The following is a 21,810-nucleotide window of genomic DNA, read 5'->3' on the forward strand; positions in this document are numbered from 1 at the left end:
CTCCAAGATCAACAGTCCTGTGCTCTTCTGACTGAGGCAGCCAGGCGCCCAGGTATTAATTATTGCTAAAGGGATGCGAAAGTGAATAAGAAATCTTATTTTCTCAATTCGTGATATGTACCTCCTCGTAAAATAAATACTTACTGCCAAACTCTTGGCCTTCTTACTTCCCTTCAATCTGACCTTTTCCCTACACATGCTCCCTCACCTTCAGGGAAACTGTTTAGTGCAGACAGGCATTAAATATTTATCAATATTTAATGGTCACATGTTTTATTAATAAGAAATCTACATTAATTTCCATTGTATCACTAAAGTAAGTTCATCATAATTCTCAACTGTATAATTCCTATTCTTGTGAACCCGAATCGAGAGTCGGCCTTTGGTAGTAGCCCCTGTCATGACAACGCCACTTCAGCAAGACGAGAGAAGGCCTGGGTTTCCGTCACCACCGCCCAGCTGCAGTAGAAGCTTCAACTGCGTGCCGAGCCCTCCGCGGAATCCTTTCCTCTGGCCCGCCCACCAAAAAAGTGCCACTCTAGCACAGCCTCTGCGCCCTCTTCATCTCTATGATATTATTTTCCTGTTTCCTGATGTTGCATGACGGGAGAAATAGTCTACTTTCCTCCAGCGGTGCCCCGGGAACGACCTAGTTCAGAACTCCATTTCCCGGCGTGCATTGCTGCGTACTCTCAGCCCGCTGGCAGGAGGCCGGTTCCGGTTGCATCAGCGTGGGACCCACGGCGAAATGAGACTGTTCGTGAGCGAGGGCGCCCCGGGGAGCCTGCCGGTGCTGGCCGCGGCGGGCAGGGCCCAGGGCAGAGCGGAGCTGCTTATCAGCACCGTAGGCCCCGAAGGTAGTCGGGCTGGTGCTGGTGGGCGGTAGATGAGGGGGGCGGGACCGAAAAACACGCTCGACATCCATCCCGCAGTTGTCTTCTCCAAACCTCCACCGCGACCATGCACTCCCGTCCACCTCAAACCGCCCCCCCCCATTATTCTTGGTCAGCCCGTCCCTACCCTCCTCGTCACATCTTTCATTAATGGCTTCCCTCAGTTAACCCTCGGTATACCCCTTCCCTCATCTCTAGCCTCTACTTCCATCCCCTCCGCCAATTTTCCCGCATCCCACCTCACTCCAGTGAACCTCTCTCCTTTACATCTTTTCCCACACCCGTCGCGCACCTCCGACCCCCATACTCTCTCTAGTTATTCATCACAACCCCCAGGCATCCCTCATTCACTCCTTTCGATTTACCTCTTCTTTCTAACCATCTGTTTTGGTACCTCTTAAAAGTAGTTTTCTTGTCAGTTCTCCCAATTCTTTAGATCACTCTGTTACTCTCGGTGGCTTCAGTGTTTGGCTGCTGCACTGTCCCAATACCACCAACACCGCCCCTCTGCAGTGCCCATCTGTTGCTTCCAACTGGCGGTCTCAGCTGAACACCTGCTAGTCTGTCCAGCTCATTCTGGACCCACCCCCTTACAGTAGTCCTATCCAGAAATCTTTCCAGTGTCTTTCTTCTGCTTTTCCCTGAACAATGAGATGTTGTTCTTCTAAGTTAAAAAGTTTTTGTTTTCTTTGTTTTTTCGCTCCCTTTCCTCTTCTGCATCAGAGTGCGTGGTCCCGTTCCTGACACGGCCTAAGGTGCCTGTTTTGCAACTGGATAGTGGCAACTACCTCTTCTCCACTAGTGCGATCTGCAGGTCAGTATTGGTCCTTAAGGCAGGGAGACGGATGAATAAAATCAGGGCTTAGTGTCCGCTGTGTGGCTTTCTTTGAAAGCACTACTTCACTGTGGGAAAGAAATAGCCTAGACAGATGGGCCCCTCTCATTCCACCTTCTGTTGCTCTCTTCCTGGGCAGATACTTCTTTCTGTTATCTGGCTGGGAGCAAGACGACCTCACGAACCAGTGGCTGGAATGGGAAGCTACAGAGCTGCAGGTGGGCCTGAGACATGAGGGATGGCAGGCAGGCCCTTGCTCTTTATGGCCATCCTGATCTGTGTCCCCTACATTTTAGCCAGCTTTGTCTGCTGCCCTGTACTATTTAGTGGTCCAAGGCAAGAAGGGGGAAGATGTTCTTGGCCTAGTCCGGAGAGCCCTAACTCACATTGACCAAAGCTTGAGTCGTCGGAGCTGTCCTTTCCTAGCTGGGGTGAGTTGGGCTCTGAGATGGGGATCAGGGAAAATTATATGATAGAAGAACTAAGATGGAAGGCTATATTCAAAACCCACACTGCCGCTTGTTAGCAGTGTAATCTTGAAAAATCACCAGACTCTAATCCTCAAGTTTTTTCATTTTTGAAATGAGGTAATATTAGTAGGTACCTCAATGGGCTATTGTGAGGATTAAGTGAGGTGACTTAAGGGGCTTAATGAAGTACTTGACACGTAGTAAGTGTTTAGGAAATGGTGGATAAAACGTAGAAAATAAAAGATCAAAAAAAAAAAAAAAGGAAATGTTGGATATTAATGTATGCACTGGGAAGAAACATAGTACTTTACCTGTAGACCTTTTCCTTTTCTTTCCTCAACAAAGGAGACAGAATCTCTAGCTGACGTGGTTTTGTGGGGAGCTCTCTACCCATTACTTCAAGACCCAGCCTACCTCCCTGGTGAGAACTCTGCATATCACTTCATCTCCTACCCTAGCCCAGGAGCTTGGTGGGGGAATTATAGAATGGGCAGTACAAAATTGAGGATCCACTTTGAGGCGTAGCTTGACAGGGCAGTTACAGCATAAAGATGGTTGAGGGAACTGGGGAAGAGAACTGGAGACACTTCATGAAGAAGGGAGGAGGTCCATTCTTGCCTGCCCATTGCGGATCTGGCTGATTCCCTCTTTTCTCCCATGCCCACAGAGGAATTGGGTGCCCTGCACAGCTGGTTCCAGACCCTGAGTTCTCAGGAGCCATGTCAGAGAGCTGCAGAGACTGTGCTGAAGCAGCAGGGTGTCCTGGCCCTCCGGCCCTACCTCCAGAAGCAGCCCCAGCCTGGCTCCTTTGAGGGGAGGGCTGTCAGCAATGAGCCTGAGGTTTGGAACAGCAGTGGCATGGGGGTGGCTTGGAGAGGGACTTTGAGCATCACCATTAACTTTTAGTTGTTGGAGACCAAGAAAAGTTTCTTTAGTCTGCGAGTTTCCTCACCTGGTGAGAGATTGTGTCTGCTCTCTTCACAGGAGGAGGAGCTGGCTACTCTCTCTGAGGAGGAGATCTCCATGGCTGTAACTGCTTGGGAGAAGGGCCTGGAAAACTTGCCTCCACTTCGGCCACAGCAGAATCCTGTGTGAGTAGGCACCGAAGAGCAGGCTTTGTTTGTTTTGTTCTGTTTTGTTTTTTAGGTGGGCTCCACACCAGCATGGAGTCCCACACCGGGCTCGAGCTCACAACCCTGAGATTGAGACCTGCTGATATTAAGAGTCAGATGCTTAAGCTACTGAGCCACCCAGGGGCCCTGGGGCTTGGTTTCTTAAGTGGAAGTTACTGATAGTGCTGATATCTGTCTGACAGTCCCCTTCACTGACCTCTTTAATTTCCATCTTTTCCTTTGGCACTTTGTACCTCTCGCTTATATAGTTATATAATAGAATGTAAGTCCCCTAAGGGTAGAACCCCAGGCCTGCTCCCATTTATGTCTGCCCTGATAGGAAGCACACTCCTGATGAAGAGTGAGCACCACACAGCGGTGCTGCAGAAGTGCTTAGGGGCTCGGGGTATAAGGATGACTGGGTGGAAGGCCGGTCATTCATGAAGGGGCTGATTTCTCAGCTGGATTTCAGAGCAAGTGACGGCATTCAGTTACAGGGAGTAAAGTCAATGAATGCAGGAGAAATCAGTGAGCTCTCTTCTAAGGAAATGATCTAGAAGACATTCTAGGAAGTAGTTGGAACTCGTAACTGGAGGAGTGAGATTAACAAGAAGAATCATCTGAATCTTTGTTAACAGTAGAAACCACGGGAATCTGTGAGCTCTCAGGTTGGCCGAAGTTGAAGGACTCAGTAAATGGTGGGAGCGAGTGACTGTAGGCTGAGAATGGTTGGAAAGATCAAAGGAGCCCTGGCAAAGGGTCAGTGTCCAGGAGGGGTGAATACAGGGTGTGTGCAGCCGAGCTGTCGGGTGTGAAGCAGGGGAAGAGCAGAGTGGATGAATGACTGGAGACAGCAGATTGAGTGGCATGACTGGGCCTGATCTGGGAAAGGGTGGGGGCGATGGCTAGGAAGGCAGTAGCTGATGGCTGTGGGCTTGAGTAGGGCCACAGAGATGACTGCCATGGGCTACGGAGGGGGATGTTGGGTAGGGAAAGACTGGGAAGACATTATGCGGTGGCAGCCTTCGAGTACTTGAAGCAGTGACTGAAGGTCATGCTTCCAGCTGGGAAGAAGGGGAGAGGGCAGTGCTGGGAAGGCGTGCTTGGGTGGCATTGGGAGTCGGGGGGGTGTGGTGGTTGGACAGAACCAGGAAGAGGGGAGTTGGTCCCTGAGAATGAGCTGGCAAAAAAGAAGCAGTCATGATAGCGAAGTGAGAGGTCAGTGTGGAATGTAGGTGCCTGGCTTTGCTTACTGTGGCAGGGCCCTGCACTTTGACTTGGGGTGGGGGGTTCTCTTGGCTTTTAGGGGAGTTCATGATCCTGTGGTTTCCCGTGAGGAAAAACTTCTGAGATACCTGAGTCTGCAATGGTAGAACGGATCTGTGTCTGGGTGTTCTGTGTGCTCTTGGTCCCTCTGGCTTCTTCTCCATGGACTGTTGTCTTTTTCTTTCCCTACCAGGCTGCCTGTGGCTGGGGAGAGGAATGTGCTCATCACTAGCGCCCTCCCATATGTCAACAATGTCCCACACCTTGGAAACATCATTGGTTGCGTGCTGAGTGCTGACGTCTTTGCCAGGTGGATCCAGCTGCTGGGGGAGGGACCTTTTGAAGGAATGATGGGCCCAAGGGAATAGAATGCCTCAAGGGTGGGGGTTCAGAGGATTCTGGGGACATGGAGGGGGCCAAGATGGGACCCCTGTGATCACCATATCCCCTTCCAGGTACTCCCGCCTCCGCCAGTGGAACACCCTCTATCTGTGTGGGACAGATGAGTACGGTACGGCGACAGAAACCAAGGCTATGGAGGAGGGTTTGACCCCCCAGGAGATCTGTGACAAGTACCATGCCATACATGCCAACATCTACCGCTGGTTTAATATCTCATTTGATATTTTTGGTCGTACCACTACTCCACAGCAGACCAAGTAGGTTTCCTGTAATCAGGCAGGAATGGAGGGTGAACACTGGGTTTGGGGGCAATGAGAATGTCCTGGAGACAGAAGGAACCAAAAGTATTGTTTAGACATCCACCCCCATCTCTGCCCCCAAACTTAGGATCTGAATAATGCCCTGAAGTGGATCCCAAGCATGGGGATTCCATAGATGCGGAAGTTGCCCAGGGGCTGAAGGAGCAGTGAGGAAGGGAAGAGACAGGACTTAGACTCGTGGGAACTATGAGCCTTCCCTCTGCTACCTCCCAGCTCTTCCTGGCTGCTTTGGAGTTTGAGGGACGTTCCCTCCCACTCCCATGTGGGCTTATAGCAGATGCACTCATTCTTCCTCTGCCTGATACTCATCCTTAATAAAAACTATGTAGTGGGCAGGTTGTCAGCTTAATAGTGTTAAGCAATTTAGCAGATGGACTGATGAATTTTGATTCTGGGACATAATAAAAAAGAGTACAATCCTGTCCTTTTAGAGATTTTTGGTAGTGAAGAGTACAAAACTGTTAAGTTTATATTTGACAGACATAAATTAACTTCTAGAGTGATGAGGGAAGAGATTGTGTAGGGGAGTTGGGGAGTACATATGAGGGGTCTGGGTCATCCATGAGGACTCCCTAAAGATGACTAGATGGCCTTGGCCTTGAGGGGCCTTGATTCTTGGGACACTGGGACTGATGTGGGGCCTGGGTGGAGTAGCAGGAGGGCGGGGTGCACTCCTTCCTCTGACTGCCTCTGACCTGGCCCTCCCCTCTGCCTGTCTCACCTTGCCAGAATCACGCAGGACATCTTCCAGCGGTTGTTGACCCGAGGTTTCGTGCTGGAAGACACTGTGGAGCAGCTGCGGTGTGAACGCTGTGCCCGCTTCCTGGCTGACCGCTTCGTGGAGGGCGTGTGTCCCTTCTGTGGCTACGAGGAGGCCCGGGGTGACCAGTGTGACAAGTGTGGCAAGCTCATCAATGCCATTGAGCTCAAGGTGTGAGAGGAGGGTCTCGTGGAAGAAGGAGGAGGGAAACAGTCTCTGTTGTTCAGAGACTGTTCAGAGGTCCCATTTGGAGTTTTTATTTTAGCATTCAGGTCCTTTCATTGGTGCCTTTTTATTTTCTTTCTTTTTTCCTTTTTTTAAGATTTTATTACTTAAATTTATTTTAGAGAGAATGAGCAGAAGGAGGAGCGGGAGAAGCAGATTCCCCACTGAGCAGGGAGCCCAAGGTCTGGCTTAATCCCGGGACTCTGGAATCATGACTTGAGCTGAAGGCAGCTGCTTCTTTTTTTTTTTTTTTTTTTAAGGTTTATTGTGATTTTTATTTGCATCTCAGAAGTGCACTTCTGTAGTGCAAGGAGGGAGCTATGTGTCAAGCAAACATCCATTGACAGGGAATTCCCCCCCCTTCTAATGTTTATCTTTAGTAATTTTTTTTTTAATTTTTTAAATATTTTCAGCGTAACTATTCATTGTTTTTGCACCACACCCAGTGCTCTATGCAATCCGTGCTCTCTCCAATACCCACCACCTGGTTCCCCCAACCTCCCACCCCCTGCCCCTTCAAAACCCTCAGATTGTTTTTCAGAGTCCATAGTCTCTCGTGGTTCACCTCCCCTTCCAATCTCCCTCAACTCCCTTCTCCTCTCTAACACCCCTTGTCCTCCATGCTATTTGTTATGCTACACAAATAAGTGAAACCATATGATAATTGACTCTCTCTGCTTGACTTATTTCACTCAGCATCATCTCTTCCAGTCCCGTCCATGTTGCCACAAAAGTTGGGTATTCATCCTTTCTGATGGAGGCATAATACTCCATAGTGTATATGGACCACATTGAAGGCAGCTTCTCAACCAGATGAGCCAACCAGGCACCCCTCATCAGAGCCTCTTTTTACCCCATCTCATCGCTCAGTTCATTGGACACTTACTGAGCATTTACTACGTGCTCAGCATTGTGCTAGGTGATAGACAAGATGAAGGCGTGCTTCCTTACCTTTGCTCCTGCTTCAGACCACCTGATCTGCGTGGTCTGAAGATTTTATTTATTTATTTGACAGACAGAGATCACAAGTAGGCAGAGAGGCCAGCAGAGAGAGGAGGAAGCAGGCTCCCTGCTAAGCAGAGAGCCTGATGCGGGGCTCGATCCTAGGACCCTGAGATCATGACCTGAGCCAAAGGCAGGCGCCACTGAGCCACCCAGGCGCCCCCGATCTGCGTTTTTTAATTAGTTCTTTCTCTCTTCCATAAACAAGTCTCCTCTTTTCTGTGCTTACTCACTGGCTAACTTAGTCATTCACTTATACAGCACATGTTTTTTGAGTCCCTATGATAGGGTGGTCACTGGGGACTGCTGGGGATGTAGCAGTGAATAAGACAGATCTTTAGCTAGTGTGGGGACGAGACCAACCCTAAAGACAATAGTGTATATATAAGACAAACTGCTGGGAGGCTGTGACGGTGGCTTCTGGGGAAAGGTTTTTAGCCAGGTGATTAGGGAAGGCTTGTCAGAGGACGTAACATGTGAACTGAAAGTTTAACTGAAGAAATGAGAAGGAGCAAGCCAGGTGATGAGAGGTTTAGAACATTCCAAGAAGAAGGAGCAGGAAATGCGAAGGTGTGCGAGGCAGCAAGCAGCTGAAAAGGCAGAAGGGAGAAGGCCAGCGTAGCTGTAGCACAGTGAGAGGGAGGCTGGATTGAGATGAGGTCAGAGAGGTCAGCGGTGACCAGATGACCTGGTAAGCCAGGGTGGCAGCTGGATGGTAGGCTGTTCCATGGAAAATGGATGGGAGGGAAGCAGGAGAGAAGGGGAGAGACAAGTTTGGAGGCCAGAGTGGTAGCTCAGAAATGGGATGATAGGTTGGCCTAGGTTGGTAACAGCAGGAATGCGAAGAGAAAAAGGATTTGACACAGGTTTCTGAGGCAAACTCTGTAGAACTGGATAGATGAATTTAGGCTGAGGGGCCGTCACAAAAACGGCGACTTGGAAGTTTCTAGCATGCACCTCTGTTGTGGACAGCAGCAACATCTACGAATGTGGGCAGGCTCCGATGAAGGACAGACACCCGGGTTCCCCTTGTGGTGCCTGTCAGACATCCACACAGAGGCATTAGGTAAGCAGTTGGAGATAGGCTTGGAGAGTTCAGGACAAGGTCCTGAGAGAGTTCTCATCACCTAGCTTCAGAAGCCTGGAGCCTGGCTGGCTCAGTCGGGAGAACTTGCACCTCTTGATCTCAGGGTTGGTCCTGAGTACATGCCCCACGTTGGGCATGGAGTCTACTCAAAAAAGAAAAAGATTCAAAAGCCTAGATCAAAACTCACTGGGAAGCTTTCATTGATTGGCCCTCCCTTCCCCCAAACTGTTGAGTCCTCTTGCCGTCATCCGCCAGTGTTTGCATAGTCAGCGTGTGCTGAGAAAATAACTTCTTTTTTTAAGATTTTATTTATTTATTTGACAGAGAGAAATCACAAGTAGATGGAGAAGCAGGCAGAGAGAGAGAGGGAAGCAGGCTCCCTGCTGAGCAGAGAGCCCGATGCGGGACTCCATCCCAGGACCCTGAGATCATGACCTGAGCTGAAGGCAGCGGCTTAACCCACTGAGCCACCCAGGCGCCCCAGAAAATAACTTTTTTTAAAGAAATATTTATTTATTTGCCGGGGGGGTGCACACACAAGCAGGGGGAGTGGCAGGCAGAGAGAGAGGCAGACTGCCTGCTGAGTAGGAAGCCCAATGTGGGACTTGATCCCAGGACCCTGAGTTCATGACCTGAGCCAGAGGCAGGTGCTTAACCAACTGAGCCACCCAGGCATCCCCAAATAGCTATTTCTTGACGTTTTGCTTTGGAAAGGCCTGCACTTGTTTCTCATGGGACCTGCTCTTCCTAACATGATTGTAACTTCCTTGGGGAGAAGAACTGTGTGTCTCCACTCCTTCCTTCCCTCACACAGCTGCTTACAGTGCAGTGCTCTTTACTTAGCCTGTGCTCAAAAGAATGCTTTTTCCTATTCTTTGCAGTGACAGGACAAAGTCGTGAAACTCTGAGCAGCAAATGCTGTGCTCTGTGGACTTGAGTCTTCAAGTTCACAGAAGGCCCAAGAAAGCATGAAGCTCAGTGAGATGGCTTACTGGGGAGCTCATCCCTTTGTGCGTCCCTCCTTGCTGCACAGCTCCCTTTGGCCTGAAGTCCTGATCCTACCTCACCTTGGATCACCCCTTCCCTTGAATTTCTTTTACAGAAGCCTCAGTGTAAAGTCTGTCGGTCCTGCCCTGTGGTGAAGTCCTCTAGGCACCTGTTCCTGGACCTGCCTAAGGTAAGTGGGCCTTTGCCTCAAGCTAGTCTGCATAGCCTCTTTGGCTTCCTCTGCCTCAGCCACAGATCTGTACCAAGCCATGCATGAATGTTTTTAATTTCCCTTTTAAAAATATATAGGCTTACTGTAAAAAAGGCATAACAGATTAAAGGGGACAGAATGCAAGGCCCAGGCCCATTGCCCAGAGATACTAACTACTGCTCATTTTTCTTTGTGTCTATGCAAGTAAACATGCATATGAAACTATTTTCCTGTTTTTTTCTTTTTCCTAATATAAATTAGATCATGGCATTCATATGGTTCTGCACTCTCTTTTTTTACTTTATAATGTGTTGAGTGGATTTTCCGCATTAGTAGGTTTGCCTTCTTTTTTTTTTTTAAGATTTTATTTTTTTATTTGACAGAGAGAGAGAGTAAGAGAGGGAACACAAGCTGGGGGAGTGAGAGAGGGAGAAGCAGGTCTCCCACCGAGCAGGGAGCCTGATCGGGGGGCTCTATCCCAGGACCCCAGGATCATGACCTGAGCCTAAGGCAGACGCCCAATGACTGAGCCACCCAGGCGCTCCAATTTGCCTCCTTATTAAGTTTGGAAATAATTTCAAGTTCACAAAAAGAGCTGCAAGAATAAACAGTTGCGCCATAAAGAACCTGGTGTGCCCATTACCTTGCTTTACTAGGTGTTCAGATTTTGCTCTTTTTAGCACATCCTTGGTCTTTGCACATATGTGTGTGCATACATAGCCTCTTTAATCTTTCTCTTTTTAAATACTTATTTATTTGTTGAGAGAAGGGAGCATGTACACACTCAGTGAGAAGGGGCAGAGAGAGGGGAGAGAGTCTCAAGCAGACTCCGCTGAGTGTGGCGCCCAATGCCGGGCTTGATGCCATGATCCCGAGATCACTGCCTGAGCCAGACCCTTAATGGACCCTGCCACCCAGGTGTTCCATGTCATCTTTACTCTTAAATAGTTAATTATATTTCCTAAGAAAAAAAAGACATTCTTGCATAGCCATAGTAAACAACTGCAAGAAATTTAACATTGATACAGTTGTCTGATCTACCATATTTCGGTTTTGTGAGTTATCCAATAATATCTTTTGTAGAGTTTTTTTTTTTAGTACACAGTCTAGTTCATGGTCATGTATTGCATTTAATTTTTCTCTTTAGTTTCCTTTAATGTGAAACAGTTCCTCAGCCTTTCTTTATCTTTTGCCTTTTCACAGTGTTTAAGACTGTGGTCTCTGCCCTCCCCCCTGCAGTAGAATATTCCTTATTTTGGTTTGTTCCCTGTTTCCTCATGATTGAATTCAGGTTGTGCATTCTTAGTTGGAATACTACCTAAATGATTGTGTTCTTTCCAGAGGTACATGATGGCCATTTCCCCCTCACTGGTGATGTTAATTTGTCTAGTCAAGGTGTTACTCATTTCCTCTACTATTCAATTAACATTTTTCCCTTTGCAACTTATAAGCAATCTGTGGGAGTATATTTTTAAAATATACAGATACCCCGTTCATTATTAAAAGTGCTCTATAGATTTAGCATCCATTTATTTAGTCATTCTTTTTTGTTTTTGTTTTTTGTTTTGGGGGGCGATTTTATTTATTAAGAGAGAGCCAGCAAGCACAAGCAGGGGGAGTGGCAGAGGGAGAGAGAGAAGCAGGTTTTCCACTGAACAAGGAGCCCTCTGCAGGGCTGGATCCCAGGACCCCAGGATGATGACCTGAGCTGAAAGCAGACACTTAAGCAACTGAGCCACCTAGGTGCCCCTTAGTTAATCATCTTATATCCTGAACCGCTTTTCATGAAGCTTTTCCAACTCTACCACTCCTACACATGTACCCTTCTCTTTTGCTCATTTATTAGTTATCCATTTTCAGTGTGGGCTCATGGATTTCTGTTGTTTTCAGTGGTTTGCAAATGGTTCCTGTCATGAATAATTTTCATGTCCACATTGTCCCCTCATTTGGCTGGTGGGAGTCTTTTTTTTTTTTTTTAAAATGATTTTATTTATTTATTTATTTGAATGAGAGAGAAAGCATGAGAGGAGAGAGGTCAGCAGGAGAAGTAGACTCCCCACCAAGCAGGGAGCCTGATGCAGGACTCAATCCTGGGACTCCAGGATCATGACATGAGCTGAAGGCAGCCGCCCAACCAGCTGAGCCACCCAGGCACCCTGGTGGGAGCCTCTTTTTTTTTTTTAAGATTTTATTTATTTATTTGACATACAGAGATCACAGGCAGGCAGAGAGGCAGGCAGAGAGAGAGGAAGGGAAGCAGGCTCCCCGCTGAGCAGAGAGCCCAATGCGGGGCTCGATTCCAGGACCCTGGGATCATGACCTGAGCCGAAGGCAGAGGCTTTAACCCACTGAGCCACCCAGGCACCCCTGGCAGGAGCCTCTTTAAGATCATTTCTCTGTGTGCTTTTGACATCTCCCACCTTTTAGCTAAGAGCTTCCTTATTTCCTGGCATAACAAGGTATCTAGGTTCATCTATTACAGCCTAAGAATCAACCATTTCTCCACAAAGCCCTGGTTCATTTTAGTAGAGAATGGCATTAGAGACCCAGATCGAGGCATGTGGTCATTGCTACTGGGATGTCTTTGCTTCTGGTCCCTTCCCCCAAAAAGTGTTAGGCATTCATCTGAAGTTCACACTAACTCCAGTGATTCTAGTCCATCCCTGCAGAGGTCTTTCCCCACTTCCCTTATTTCGTGTTTGTATCTCCCTTCTAACACAGTAAGTACCTGGCTCCTGACCTTTACTCCTTTCCTTGATCCTATAGTACACCTAAAAATAATTTCAGAATTGCTTCATAGTTTCCGGTAAATTGTGATTATAAATAATGCTGCAGCAGATAACTTTGTGCTTGTGAATTTTTATACTGTTGGAAGTGTGTCTGCAGGATCAATTCCTTGAAAGTGATTACTTGCATATGTAGTTTATTGCCAGATTTTCCTCTGTAGGTGTTTCCTTCCAGCATTGTGTGCACAGTAGAGGTCTTGTCAGGCTTCAGAAGCTATGGTATTTATGTGCGTAAATCACATGAACCATTCCTTCCAACAGATTTATCTTTGTTTTTCTCCTTATAAAAGTGAAATAAGCTTGTTTCTAAAATTCCAGGTAGAAATATTGTATAAAAGTGGATGTCCCATGTAATTCCATCTGATACATATTTTTCTTCACGGTTTTTCCTGAGCTTCTGTTCATCTGTATGCTATTATTTTTAGAATTTATATTCTGTAGTATTTTGTGGTTTGCTTTACTTAATAAACGTGTCTTGAAGATCTTTACACGTCAGAATGTACAGGTCTAACTCACTCTTTAATGGCCTTAAAAGTATTTCGTTGTTGGGGCACCTGGGTGGCTTATGGGTTAAAACCTCTGCCTTCGGCTCAGGTCTTAATCTCAGGGTCCTGGGATCGAGCCCCACATCAGGCTCTCTGCTCACCAAGGAGCCTGCTTCCTCCTTTCTCTCTCTCTGCCTGCCTCTTTGTCTACTTGTGATCTCTGTCTGTCAAATAAATAAATAAAATCTTTTTTAAAAAATGTGTTTCGTTGTATTGATACACCATATTTCTTCAAACCTCTACTGAACCATAGGAGTTGATTGCAATTTTTTTGCTATGATGAATAGTGTCTTCCTTATATATGCATCCATGCACTTTTGTGTATTTTTTTTTAAAGATTTTATTTATTTATTTGATAGACAGAGATCACAAGTAGGCAGAGAGGCAGGCAGAGAGAGAGGGGGGAAGCAGGCTCCCCACTGAGCAGAGAGCCCAATGTGGAGCTCGATCCCAGGATCCTAAGATCATGACCCGAGCTGAAGGCAGAGGCTTAAACCACTGAGCCACCCAGGCGCCCTCACTTTCGTGTATTTTTATTGCAAAAATTTCTACTAGTGGAATTGCTGTGTCAGTCACTAGTCTTTTAATTCTATATTGCTAAACTACTCCAGAGAGGTGGTACATGTTTATCCTTACTCGAACTAGTATGAGACTCTCCTAAATCAGCTCTCTGACTTTCTCTGCCGTCTCAGCTGGAAAAACGACTGGAGGAGTGGTTGGGGAAGACATTACCTGGCAGTGACTGGACACCCAATGCCCGGTTCATTATTCGTTCTTGGCTTCGGGATGGCCTCAAGCCACGCTGCATAACCCGAGATCTCAAATGGGGAACCCCTGTGCCCTTAAAAGGCTTTGAGGACAAGGTAAAAACCCTATGCTTTATTCATATGTCCTATTATTCTGCCTTTTGGTTGAGACCCTGAGCTAGCAGAATAGACTGTTGATTATGTCTTGCTTCAGTTGGAAACTGGGTTGGTGAGGTTCTCCCAGTGTTCCTTCATCCTAGTCTCTCTCCTTCCTCCTGGCCCTCCAGGTATTCTATGTCTGGTTTGATGCCACTATTGGCTACTTGTCCATCACAGCCAACTACACAGACCAGTGGGAGAGATGGTGGAAGAACCCAGAACAAGTGAGTTCTTTTTTAGCCTGTCCATGGGAAGGGTGTGTGCATTGGGTGGTTAGGGGTGGATATCTGATCTTTCTTGGGCCTTTGAAAAAGATCTCAGGAGTTTTGTTTCCCAACTGTATTCTGTAGGTGAACCTGTATCAGTTCATGGCCAAAGACAATGTTCCCTTCCACGGCTTAGTTTTTCCATGTTCAGCTTTAGGAGCTGAGGACAACTATACCTTGGTCAGCCACCTCATTGCTACAGGTACCCTGGAAGACTGAAGATGGGGGGATTTCTAGGGAATGAGGGCTGAGGCCTTCCAGAATGAAGATCCTGGAGAGGTCCTCAATCTTGAGTTTGGAGGTGAAATGATACAGGAAGTTAGAACATGAGAACTTAACCCAGAAGAAGGGAACAAGAACCTAAAGAAAGCAGAAGTCTGAAGCTAAAATTCTGTAGTGAGTAAAAGCAAAGGGAAAAAAGTCGAAAATGGAGAGGAAGGGATCCCCAAGTTCTTTGCAGGCCTGCTACTCAAGAAATGTTGCTGGACACCCATAGTTGAGGTTGAGGGAGAGGAGGAGTTAATGGGTCAGAGAGGGAAAGTTGTGATTTGAGTACATGGTTCTCATTCTACTTCTCTGTCCAGAGTACCTGAATTATGAGGATGGGAAATTCTCCAAGAGCCGGGGTGTGGGAGTGTTTGGTGACATGGCCCAGGACACAGGGATCCCTGCTGACATCTGGCGCTTCTATCTGCTCTACATTCGGCCTGAGGGCCAGGACAGTGCCTTCTCTTGGACAGACATGTTGCTCAAGAATAATTCTGAACTGCTTAACAACCTGGGCAACTTCATCAACAGGTGGGACTTGGGTGGGGGTGTGTCAGAGTTAGTGGATGAGCTGGGGGCAGAGCAGGGTGGAGTGGTGGCTAGCTCTGCTCCACTAGGCGGGAGAGATGGGAGAGACGGGGGTGACGAGGCGGGAATGAGCAGGAGCTGTGAGGGATTGGGTGGACAATGTGGAAAGTGGATTTCTAGCAAATCGTACCCCATCCTGGAACATAGTAGGATACGTTTGCTTGGGTGAAGTCAGTTGTATGGGTGTGCTTTAGCAAAGTTGGTCATAAAGTGAATTTTTTTTTTTTTTTAAAGATTTTATTTATTTATTTGACAGACCGAGATCACAAGTAGGCAGAGAGGCAGGCAGAGAGAGAGGAGGAAGCAGGCTCCCCGTGGAGCAGAGAGCCCGATTTGGGGCTTGATCCCAGGACCCTGGGATCATGACCTGAGCTGAAGGCAGAGGCTTTAACCCACTGAGCCACCCAGGTGCCCCCATAAAGTGAATTTTTGAAAACTGGTATCATTTTAATATTCTTTATAGAGTTGGAAATGTGTTCTCTCCTAGCAAAAAAATTCACTTGCAGACCATTAGACAAGTTTGGCAGAAGAAAAGGGTTATTTTAGTGTAGAGGTGGGAGACGCTTCCTGTATTTTGGGGGTTTTGTTACTCGAGGCTCACACTCCATCAGCAGCCCCACCTCTACTCTTCTGCTGGCTGGTTCCCATTCTCTGTGGCCCCCGCCCTCTCACATCTGGCTGTCAGCCGTATTGCGTAGACCGTCTCTGAGAGTATTGGATAGCAAGTTACCTGTATTTCAACTTGATCGTTCTTTGCATCACTTTCTTAAAAATCAGATGGACGTTGCTTCAGTTTATCAGGTTTCTTATTCTTAGTAGGGAGAGGGAACAAGGAATGGATTTGTTAAGCTTTGCTTTCTAACTGGAGGGAGCCAGGAGGCGTCCTTCCTGGGAGAATGGAGAATTAGGAAAATCAGGTCAGATTTCTAGGAGGAGACTGGGCAGTAATTCCTTTTTTCTCTTCCCTTTCCTTATTCCCCTCCCAGAGCTGGGATGTTTGTGTCTAAGTTTTTTGGGGGTTACGTGCCAGAGATGGTGCTTACTTCGGATGATCGGCGCCTGGTGGCACATGTCACCCTGGAACTCCAGCACTACCACCAGCTGCTGGAGAAGGTCCGGTAAGCAAGGAGGCATTTGGGTCTCACTCATCTTCCCTGAGCTGTGCCAGCCGGTGACAGCCCCCCGCTGGTCACTCTCAGGCTTTACACTGTGGCCTGGCCCCTCCCTTCCCAGGATCCGGGAGGCCCTCCGCAGTATCCTAACCATCTCTCGCCATGGCAACCAGTACATTCAGGTGAATGAGCCTTGGAAGCGGATTAAAGGCAGTGAGGCTGACAGGTAAGTTTGGCTACAGGAATAACATGGCAGTGGGCCATGTCCTCCTGGGAAGTCTAACATCTCTTCTTCTGCAGGCAGCGGGCCGGGACCGTGACAGGCCTGGCAGTGAACATAGCTGCCTTGCTGTCCGTCATGCTGCAGCCTTACATGCCCACGGTCAGTGCCACCATCCAGGCCCAGCTGCAGCTGCCACTGCCGGCTTGCAGCATCCTGCTCACAAACTTCCTGTGCACCCTACCAGCTGGACACCAGATTGGCACAGTAGGTCCAAGGGCTGGAGGGGCTGGCCTCTGAGCATCCCTGTCTTTGCCGTGCAGCCTTTGGGTTGAGGTCAGAGAACTTGGACATAGGACTCTCATAGCTGTTCTCTGAACCCTTACCCCACGCCTCCCCACTCTGCACTTACGCTTGTTTCTGATAGAAAGCCCTTGGTATTGCTCACAAGCCCAGTATCAGCTAGCCCATGTGCCATCATCGCTCTTTACACCAGAGCTCAGGACCTGGCACGTAAGCTAATTGGTCTTCGGTAGGTGTTTGGAAGAAACATCACAGTCCCCTGGTCTCCATAATGCCGATAGGCAGTAAGCAGGGAGTATACAGGATAGCCGTTTCCCCTTTGACACAAGAGGAGAAAGTCCACCTCTGTACCCTTGTCAGCCCAGCATCCTCAGTCTTAGACCTTGCTGATAGTTTGGACTTTCAGAGTGCGTGCCAGTGCTTTATCTGGATTCTTTACTCAAGTCGGCAGCTATCTGCTCATTTGTTTCTTCTAAAACTACATAATGTAGAGTCTCAGAATGCCAGTGATTGGGGACAGAGAGGCCCTCTGTATGGTCTGGCAGGGTTTCTCCCTCATCAGTGAATGATTATGGAATTCTTTCTTCACAGGTCAGTCCCTTATTCCAAAAATTGGAAAATGACCAGATTGAAAGTTTGAGGCAGCGCTTTGGCGGAGGCCAGGTGAGAAAGCCAGACTGCTCTGTCCTCCCAGCAAGAGCCACAGTGTCTGGGTCCCTAAGTAGCTCTCAGTACTCTCCCTCTTCTGGGCCTGCTGCTTCCTTCCTGGGAGTTAACAGCAAGAGCCCTTGCAGTGAAATGTCATCACTGTCCCCTCCCACCCCCCACCCCTGAGCTGTGAGGTGAAACTCGAGGCCAGGGCTGTTTACAGAGCAGGTGCTAACAGTTGTCCTTCTCCAGGCCCAAGTGCCCCCCATGCCAGTTGTCGTAGAGGCTGCGGCCACAGCTGCTCCGCGGCAGGTACAAGTGCTCATGGATGAAGTGGCAAGACAGGTACTCGGCGGAAGCCCCGAGGGATTGCGGAAACACGGACTCCTCAAAAACTTCTCTCTGGTCTCACTACTCTTCTTCCCCCACCTATTCTGCTCTTAGGGCAACATCGTCCGAGAACTGAAAGCGCAGAAGGCAGACAAGAACCAGGTTGCTGCTGAGGTGGCTAAGCTCTTGGATCTGAAGAAACAGTTGGCTCTAGCTGAGGGGAAACCCCTTGAAACCCCGAAAGGCAAGAAGAAAAAGTGAAAGAGGCTGGCTCATAGAAAGTTACTTTAATGGATATAGACAGTAATAAATAAATTTACAATCTCTATATACATGCTGAGACCCTTTCCTGTTGTCTACCCCAAGCTTTCCCGCCTCCTGAATAGATGGGGTTGAGGGTCACATCATTGGCACTGGAGAAAGATGGTCAGCAGCCACTTTTGCGAAAGGTAGGTGGTGGCCCAAGGGGGAAATGATGGTCCCAACTCTTCATGCTTGGTGCAGATTAACCATTCGGTCAATGAGAGCTCGGCGAGTCGCCTCTACCTCCCTGGTCAGGCGCTCGATTTCCTGCTTGAGTCGTTCATTCTCTTCAGCTAGCTGTGCCACTTTCCTTTCATTCTCTTGTTCTTTCTCCTTCATGCGTTGCTTTCCAGCCACAGCTGGGGACTGACCACTCTGTTTCCGCTTCCTGGGTCTTCTCTGGTCTTCTTCTTCTTCCTCCTGAGCCAGGGAGCTCTGACTGGAATCTGGAGAGCGAGGGCTCTGGGAGCTGTTTGTGACCTCTGCTGGTCCTGGCTCCTCAGTCAGCCAAGCCAGAGAGGCAGGGTCAAGAGTGGTGAAGGTTTCTGATTCTTCCTTCAAGGGAATGAGGAAAAGGTAGGATAGGTATTAGTTGAGAAGCGAAGGGCAATGCCCCCCACCTAGCTTTAGTCATCACATTCTCACCTCCTTGTTTCCAGAGGGGGAAATGTAGGTACCCCCATTTTCATCTGAGGACAGCACTTCTTGCAGGTCCTCATACCAGGCTTCCAGCTCCCAGCTGGACAGTGTCCCGAAGGAAAAAGGCAAGGACTCAGCTGCCATCTCTGCAGTTTGATCACGTTCTGGAAAAGGACATACTCAGGATGAGGGGTCAGGGGGAGAGGAACAACTCCATAAAGCAATCAGATAGTCTATATAGGTTGGCAAACTTGCCTGGTACCTGTTTGCAGATACAGTTTTATTGGAACATAACTACATTCATTTATTTACATATTGTTTATGGCTGCCTTCATGCAGTAAGAGTGGAGACCTCAGCATCCAAAATATTTACTGTTTGGCCCTGTCAAATGTATCAATTGGTCTATATCAATATTCCCTCTTTGCTGCCTTTTGCCTGGCATTTGAAGAAGCATGGGTCTACCACATACATTCTTAAGGGATCCTGGTAAAAGTCCTGAGCCTCCCTTGAGGAACTCTGTTGGTAGTTTCCAGGGGGCAATTATCAGACCATCTTGTGTTCCTTTCTCCTCCTGTGAGGGGAGTCCTCTGGGTGAGTCTAATCTTGATGGGGGCTGACCAAAAAATTAACTTTGCTGGGGATGACTGCTCACTCAGCCAGCTTTCAATTAGGACATGCTCTAAGAATAGTGATTTGGTCACCTAGATAGGGGCAGGCCAGGAAGATGGATGTGGCCTGTCAGCAAATGTCTGCTCAGATTCAAATCCTCCTCTCCTGTTTTCTTTAGCTGTTTTCATAACTTAGTAGGGCCCCAGTACAGGGACCCTAAGCAGCATCTCTTAAGAATTGGTTTTGGGAAAGGGATGGTAAAATTACCTGCTCTCAAGTGTGGTGATGTATGAAGATACACTTCCTTCTGGAACACTGTGGGGATCAAAGACAGATGTTAGCCATTTTTGGAAGGAGAGAGGCAGCTCTTTTTATTTCCAGCCTCCTGCTGGTCTTTCCTCACTTCCTGTCTTTGAGGGTGTGGACGGTCAGTGGTCCTTGCAGTCATTTCCAAGGACAGAGGAGAGCCTGACCTTTATTTTTAGTGGCTGACATTTGTAGTCCCAATTACATAATAGAAAAGTCATGGCCAACTCCATGGCTTCAAGGTAGGCCTCAAACCTGCCAGGGTAAGGAATGGACTACAGGGAAGGGAAAAAATCAAGTGGTATTTCTCTAATTCCACTCACACCCTGACATATTCTAAATGCACATTTCCAGTTTCGGTGTCTCCTGGGACCTCCAACTGTGTTACATAATTGCCTATTTGAATCTCCTTTTGGGTATCTAAAAAGGCGTCTCAGACTTAATATGTCCAAAGACAAATTTTGGTCATCTTCCCTTCCATGGTCTTCCCCAGGTCAGTAAATCAGTAAATGGCAACTCTACTTGCTTAAGTCAAAAGCCTTAGCACTGTCCCTGATTCCTCAGTCACACCCCACAAGTCAAACCACCAGCTAGATTTTAAAACTTATTCTTCAAAAACCCACAACCCAGTTGCATTGTTTTCAATCTGGATCAAGTTATTATCCTCTCCGTTGGATTACCCAGTTTCTGCTCTTGCCACACTTCCCCAAGTCCGTTCCCAACAAAAAGCCAGAATGAGCCTTTAAAAACCTGTCAGGTCCTGTCATGTTCAAAACCCTTCAATGACTTCCCATTTCACAAATATTAAAGGCTAAGGTACTTAAAATGGCTTCGCAGACCTCACACAATCTACTCTTCTCATTGACCACTTTCCCCCTTAAGTCACTCTAGTCCAGCCACCTGGCCTCCTGTTTCTTCCCGTTCCCATGCTCCCAACCTAGGACCTCTGTTCTTGCTGTTTCTTCTCCTGGAAAGCTCTTCCTTTCACATACCTGCGCGGCTTACTCCCTTGCTTCTTTTTAGATCTTTTAAATGTCACCTCATTTAAATGCGAGAGAATCCCTAGCCATCCAAGGTAAAACTGTAACCCCACCCTGAGCACTGGCTACCCTTCCATGCTTGGGTTTTCTCCACTGCACTTGTATTTGTTCACCGTGAACCTTTTCCCACTGAAATGTAAGCTCTGCTAGAGCAGAGATTTTCTTGTTCATGGATATATCCTGGGCCTGAAATGCATGGCACACAGTAGGTGCATGATAAGTAACTTGTAAGAAAAGCACGGACAAATTCTCCCTGGTCTCTTACAGGGAAGGGAGGAGGAAGCCCAGAAGCCAGAGCAGCAGCTGCTTATCCCTAGGGACTGGAGATGCAATATCGCCCAGAGTGTTTCTCTTCAGGGCTGTCCTCCCTGGGGAAACCTCCTTGCCTTCCAGTGTGTGGGATGCTGCTTTCATCAGCACTGGAGTCCCAGACCAGAGGGCTGCAAAGCCAAACAGGGGGCTGGCCTGATGCAATGGTTACACACAGGAGACAGGACAAGGGGAAAGAGGCAGGGACCTATCTCAGGGGAAGGACCGTACACTGGGGAGACCCCAAATGGCTTCCCACACTTAAGAAATTCAGGATGCTCTCTTGTGCAGGAGGCCCAAGGACCTCTGGGGGAATGGGAAAACCCATCTCCGCTCCCTATCCATCGGCACCCCTCCCCTCAGTCTTGGGTCAATCTCCTTAAGGTTCTCTTCTTCATTAGGGTGTGGAATGGCTGTCCTGTGGAGGATCCAGGAGCCCCAGCTATCGACGTGGCCACTCTGGCCCTCACCCCAGCTAGGGCTGAGACAGGACTGGGGGTAGGGTAGGGGTAGTGGCATTTGGTGGTGGTAAACGGGAGTCAGAGTCATGAACTATGGTCTTCCAGGCCTCTCGGCGTGGAGGAGTGTCCTGTTGCTCCGCCTTCCACCGGACAGGCCCAACGAGGAGGGCTGGGGTCAGCAACGGAAGATGATAAACCTTCCGAGGGCATCCGGACCCCTTGGCCCAATGGCACCGAGCAAGGCCCATGCTCCGGGCAGGGGTGGGGGTGACACTACCGTCCGAAGGAAGAGAGGTCTGTGAGCACCACTCCTAAATAAAGGATGCTCCCCATCCCTCCCTCGGACTGTCGCTGACTTCATCGGGGAAGGGGTGGGGCCACATCCTAAAAAGCATATGCCCCAACTTTGAGGGGCCAGCCAGTGTTCCCCAAGAATAGGAGGGTAAAAAGTAGATGGGGGATCAGTACTCGCCTCTCTCCTCAGGTTCCGGATCTGATTCTGGCTCTGTGGCTGCCACCCGCTCATCTTCAACATGATATTACCTGGGTCTCAGACTCAAGCCTCTGACCTCGGTAGCGCCGAACACTGATCTTTTAAGAAG

General features: G+C 48.3%; 2 protein-coding genes across 3 annotated transcripts; one reads left to right on the forward strand and one right to left on the reverse strand.

Annotated features, from left to right (window-relative positions):
* The first annotated feature begins 649 nt into the window (after positions 1-649).
* Positions 650-17,872, forward strand: MARS1 (methionyl-tRNA synthetase 1). Of its 2 annotated transcripts, XM_004773210.3 has the most exons (21): positions 650-857; positions 1,617-1,707; positions 1,868-1,946; positions 2,025-2,159; positions 2,544-2,619; positions 2,866-3,038; positions 3,183-3,289; positions 4,770-4,886; positions 5,032-5,235; positions 6,028-6,229; positions 9,475-9,549; positions 13,594-13,764; positions 13,935-14,030; positions 14,157-14,274; positions 14,657-14,870; positions 15,914-16,045; positions 16,161-16,265; positions 16,340-16,526; positions 17,154-17,225; positions 17,463-17,555; positions 17,655-17,872. In XM_004773210.3, the coding sequence occupies exons 1-21, from the start codon at positions 749-751 to the stop codon at positions 17,799-17,801; spliced, it is 2,703 nt and encodes a 900-aa protein (XP_004773267.1). In that variant the 5' UTR covers positions 650-748; the 3' UTR covers positions 17,802-17,872. The 2 variants fall into 2 exon arrangements, with proteins under 2 accessions (XP_004773267.1, XP_004773268.1); XM_004773211.2 differs by lacking the exon at positions 650-857 and having other exon boundaries at positions 2,056-2,159.
* DDIT3 (DNA damage inducible transcript 3) lies at positions 17,813-21,791 on the reverse strand. The gene is made up of 4 exons (XM_004773208.3): positions 21,681-21,791; positions 19,360-19,407; positions 18,489-18,646; positions 17,813-18,398 (listed from the first exon to the last, which is right to left on the reverse strand). Exons 3-4 carry the CDS (start codon positions 18,624-18,626, stop codon positions 18,030-18,032), a joined length of 507 nt encoding a protein of 168 aa, XP_004773265.1. The 5' UTR covers positions 18,627-18,646; positions 19,360-19,407; positions 21,681-21,791; the 3' UTR covers positions 17,813-18,029.
* Between the last annotated feature and the right edge of the window lie 19 nt (positions 21,792-21,810).

The sequence above is a fragment of the Mustela putorius genome, unplaced genomic scaffold (genome assembly GCF_011764305.1).
Source record: "Mustela putorius furo isolate JIRA1106 unplaced genomic scaffold, ASM1176430v1.1 tig00003988_pilon_pilon_pilon, whole genome shotgun sequence".
NCBI lineage: Eukaryota > Metazoa > Chordata > Mammalia > Carnivora > Mustelidae > Mustela > Mustela putorius.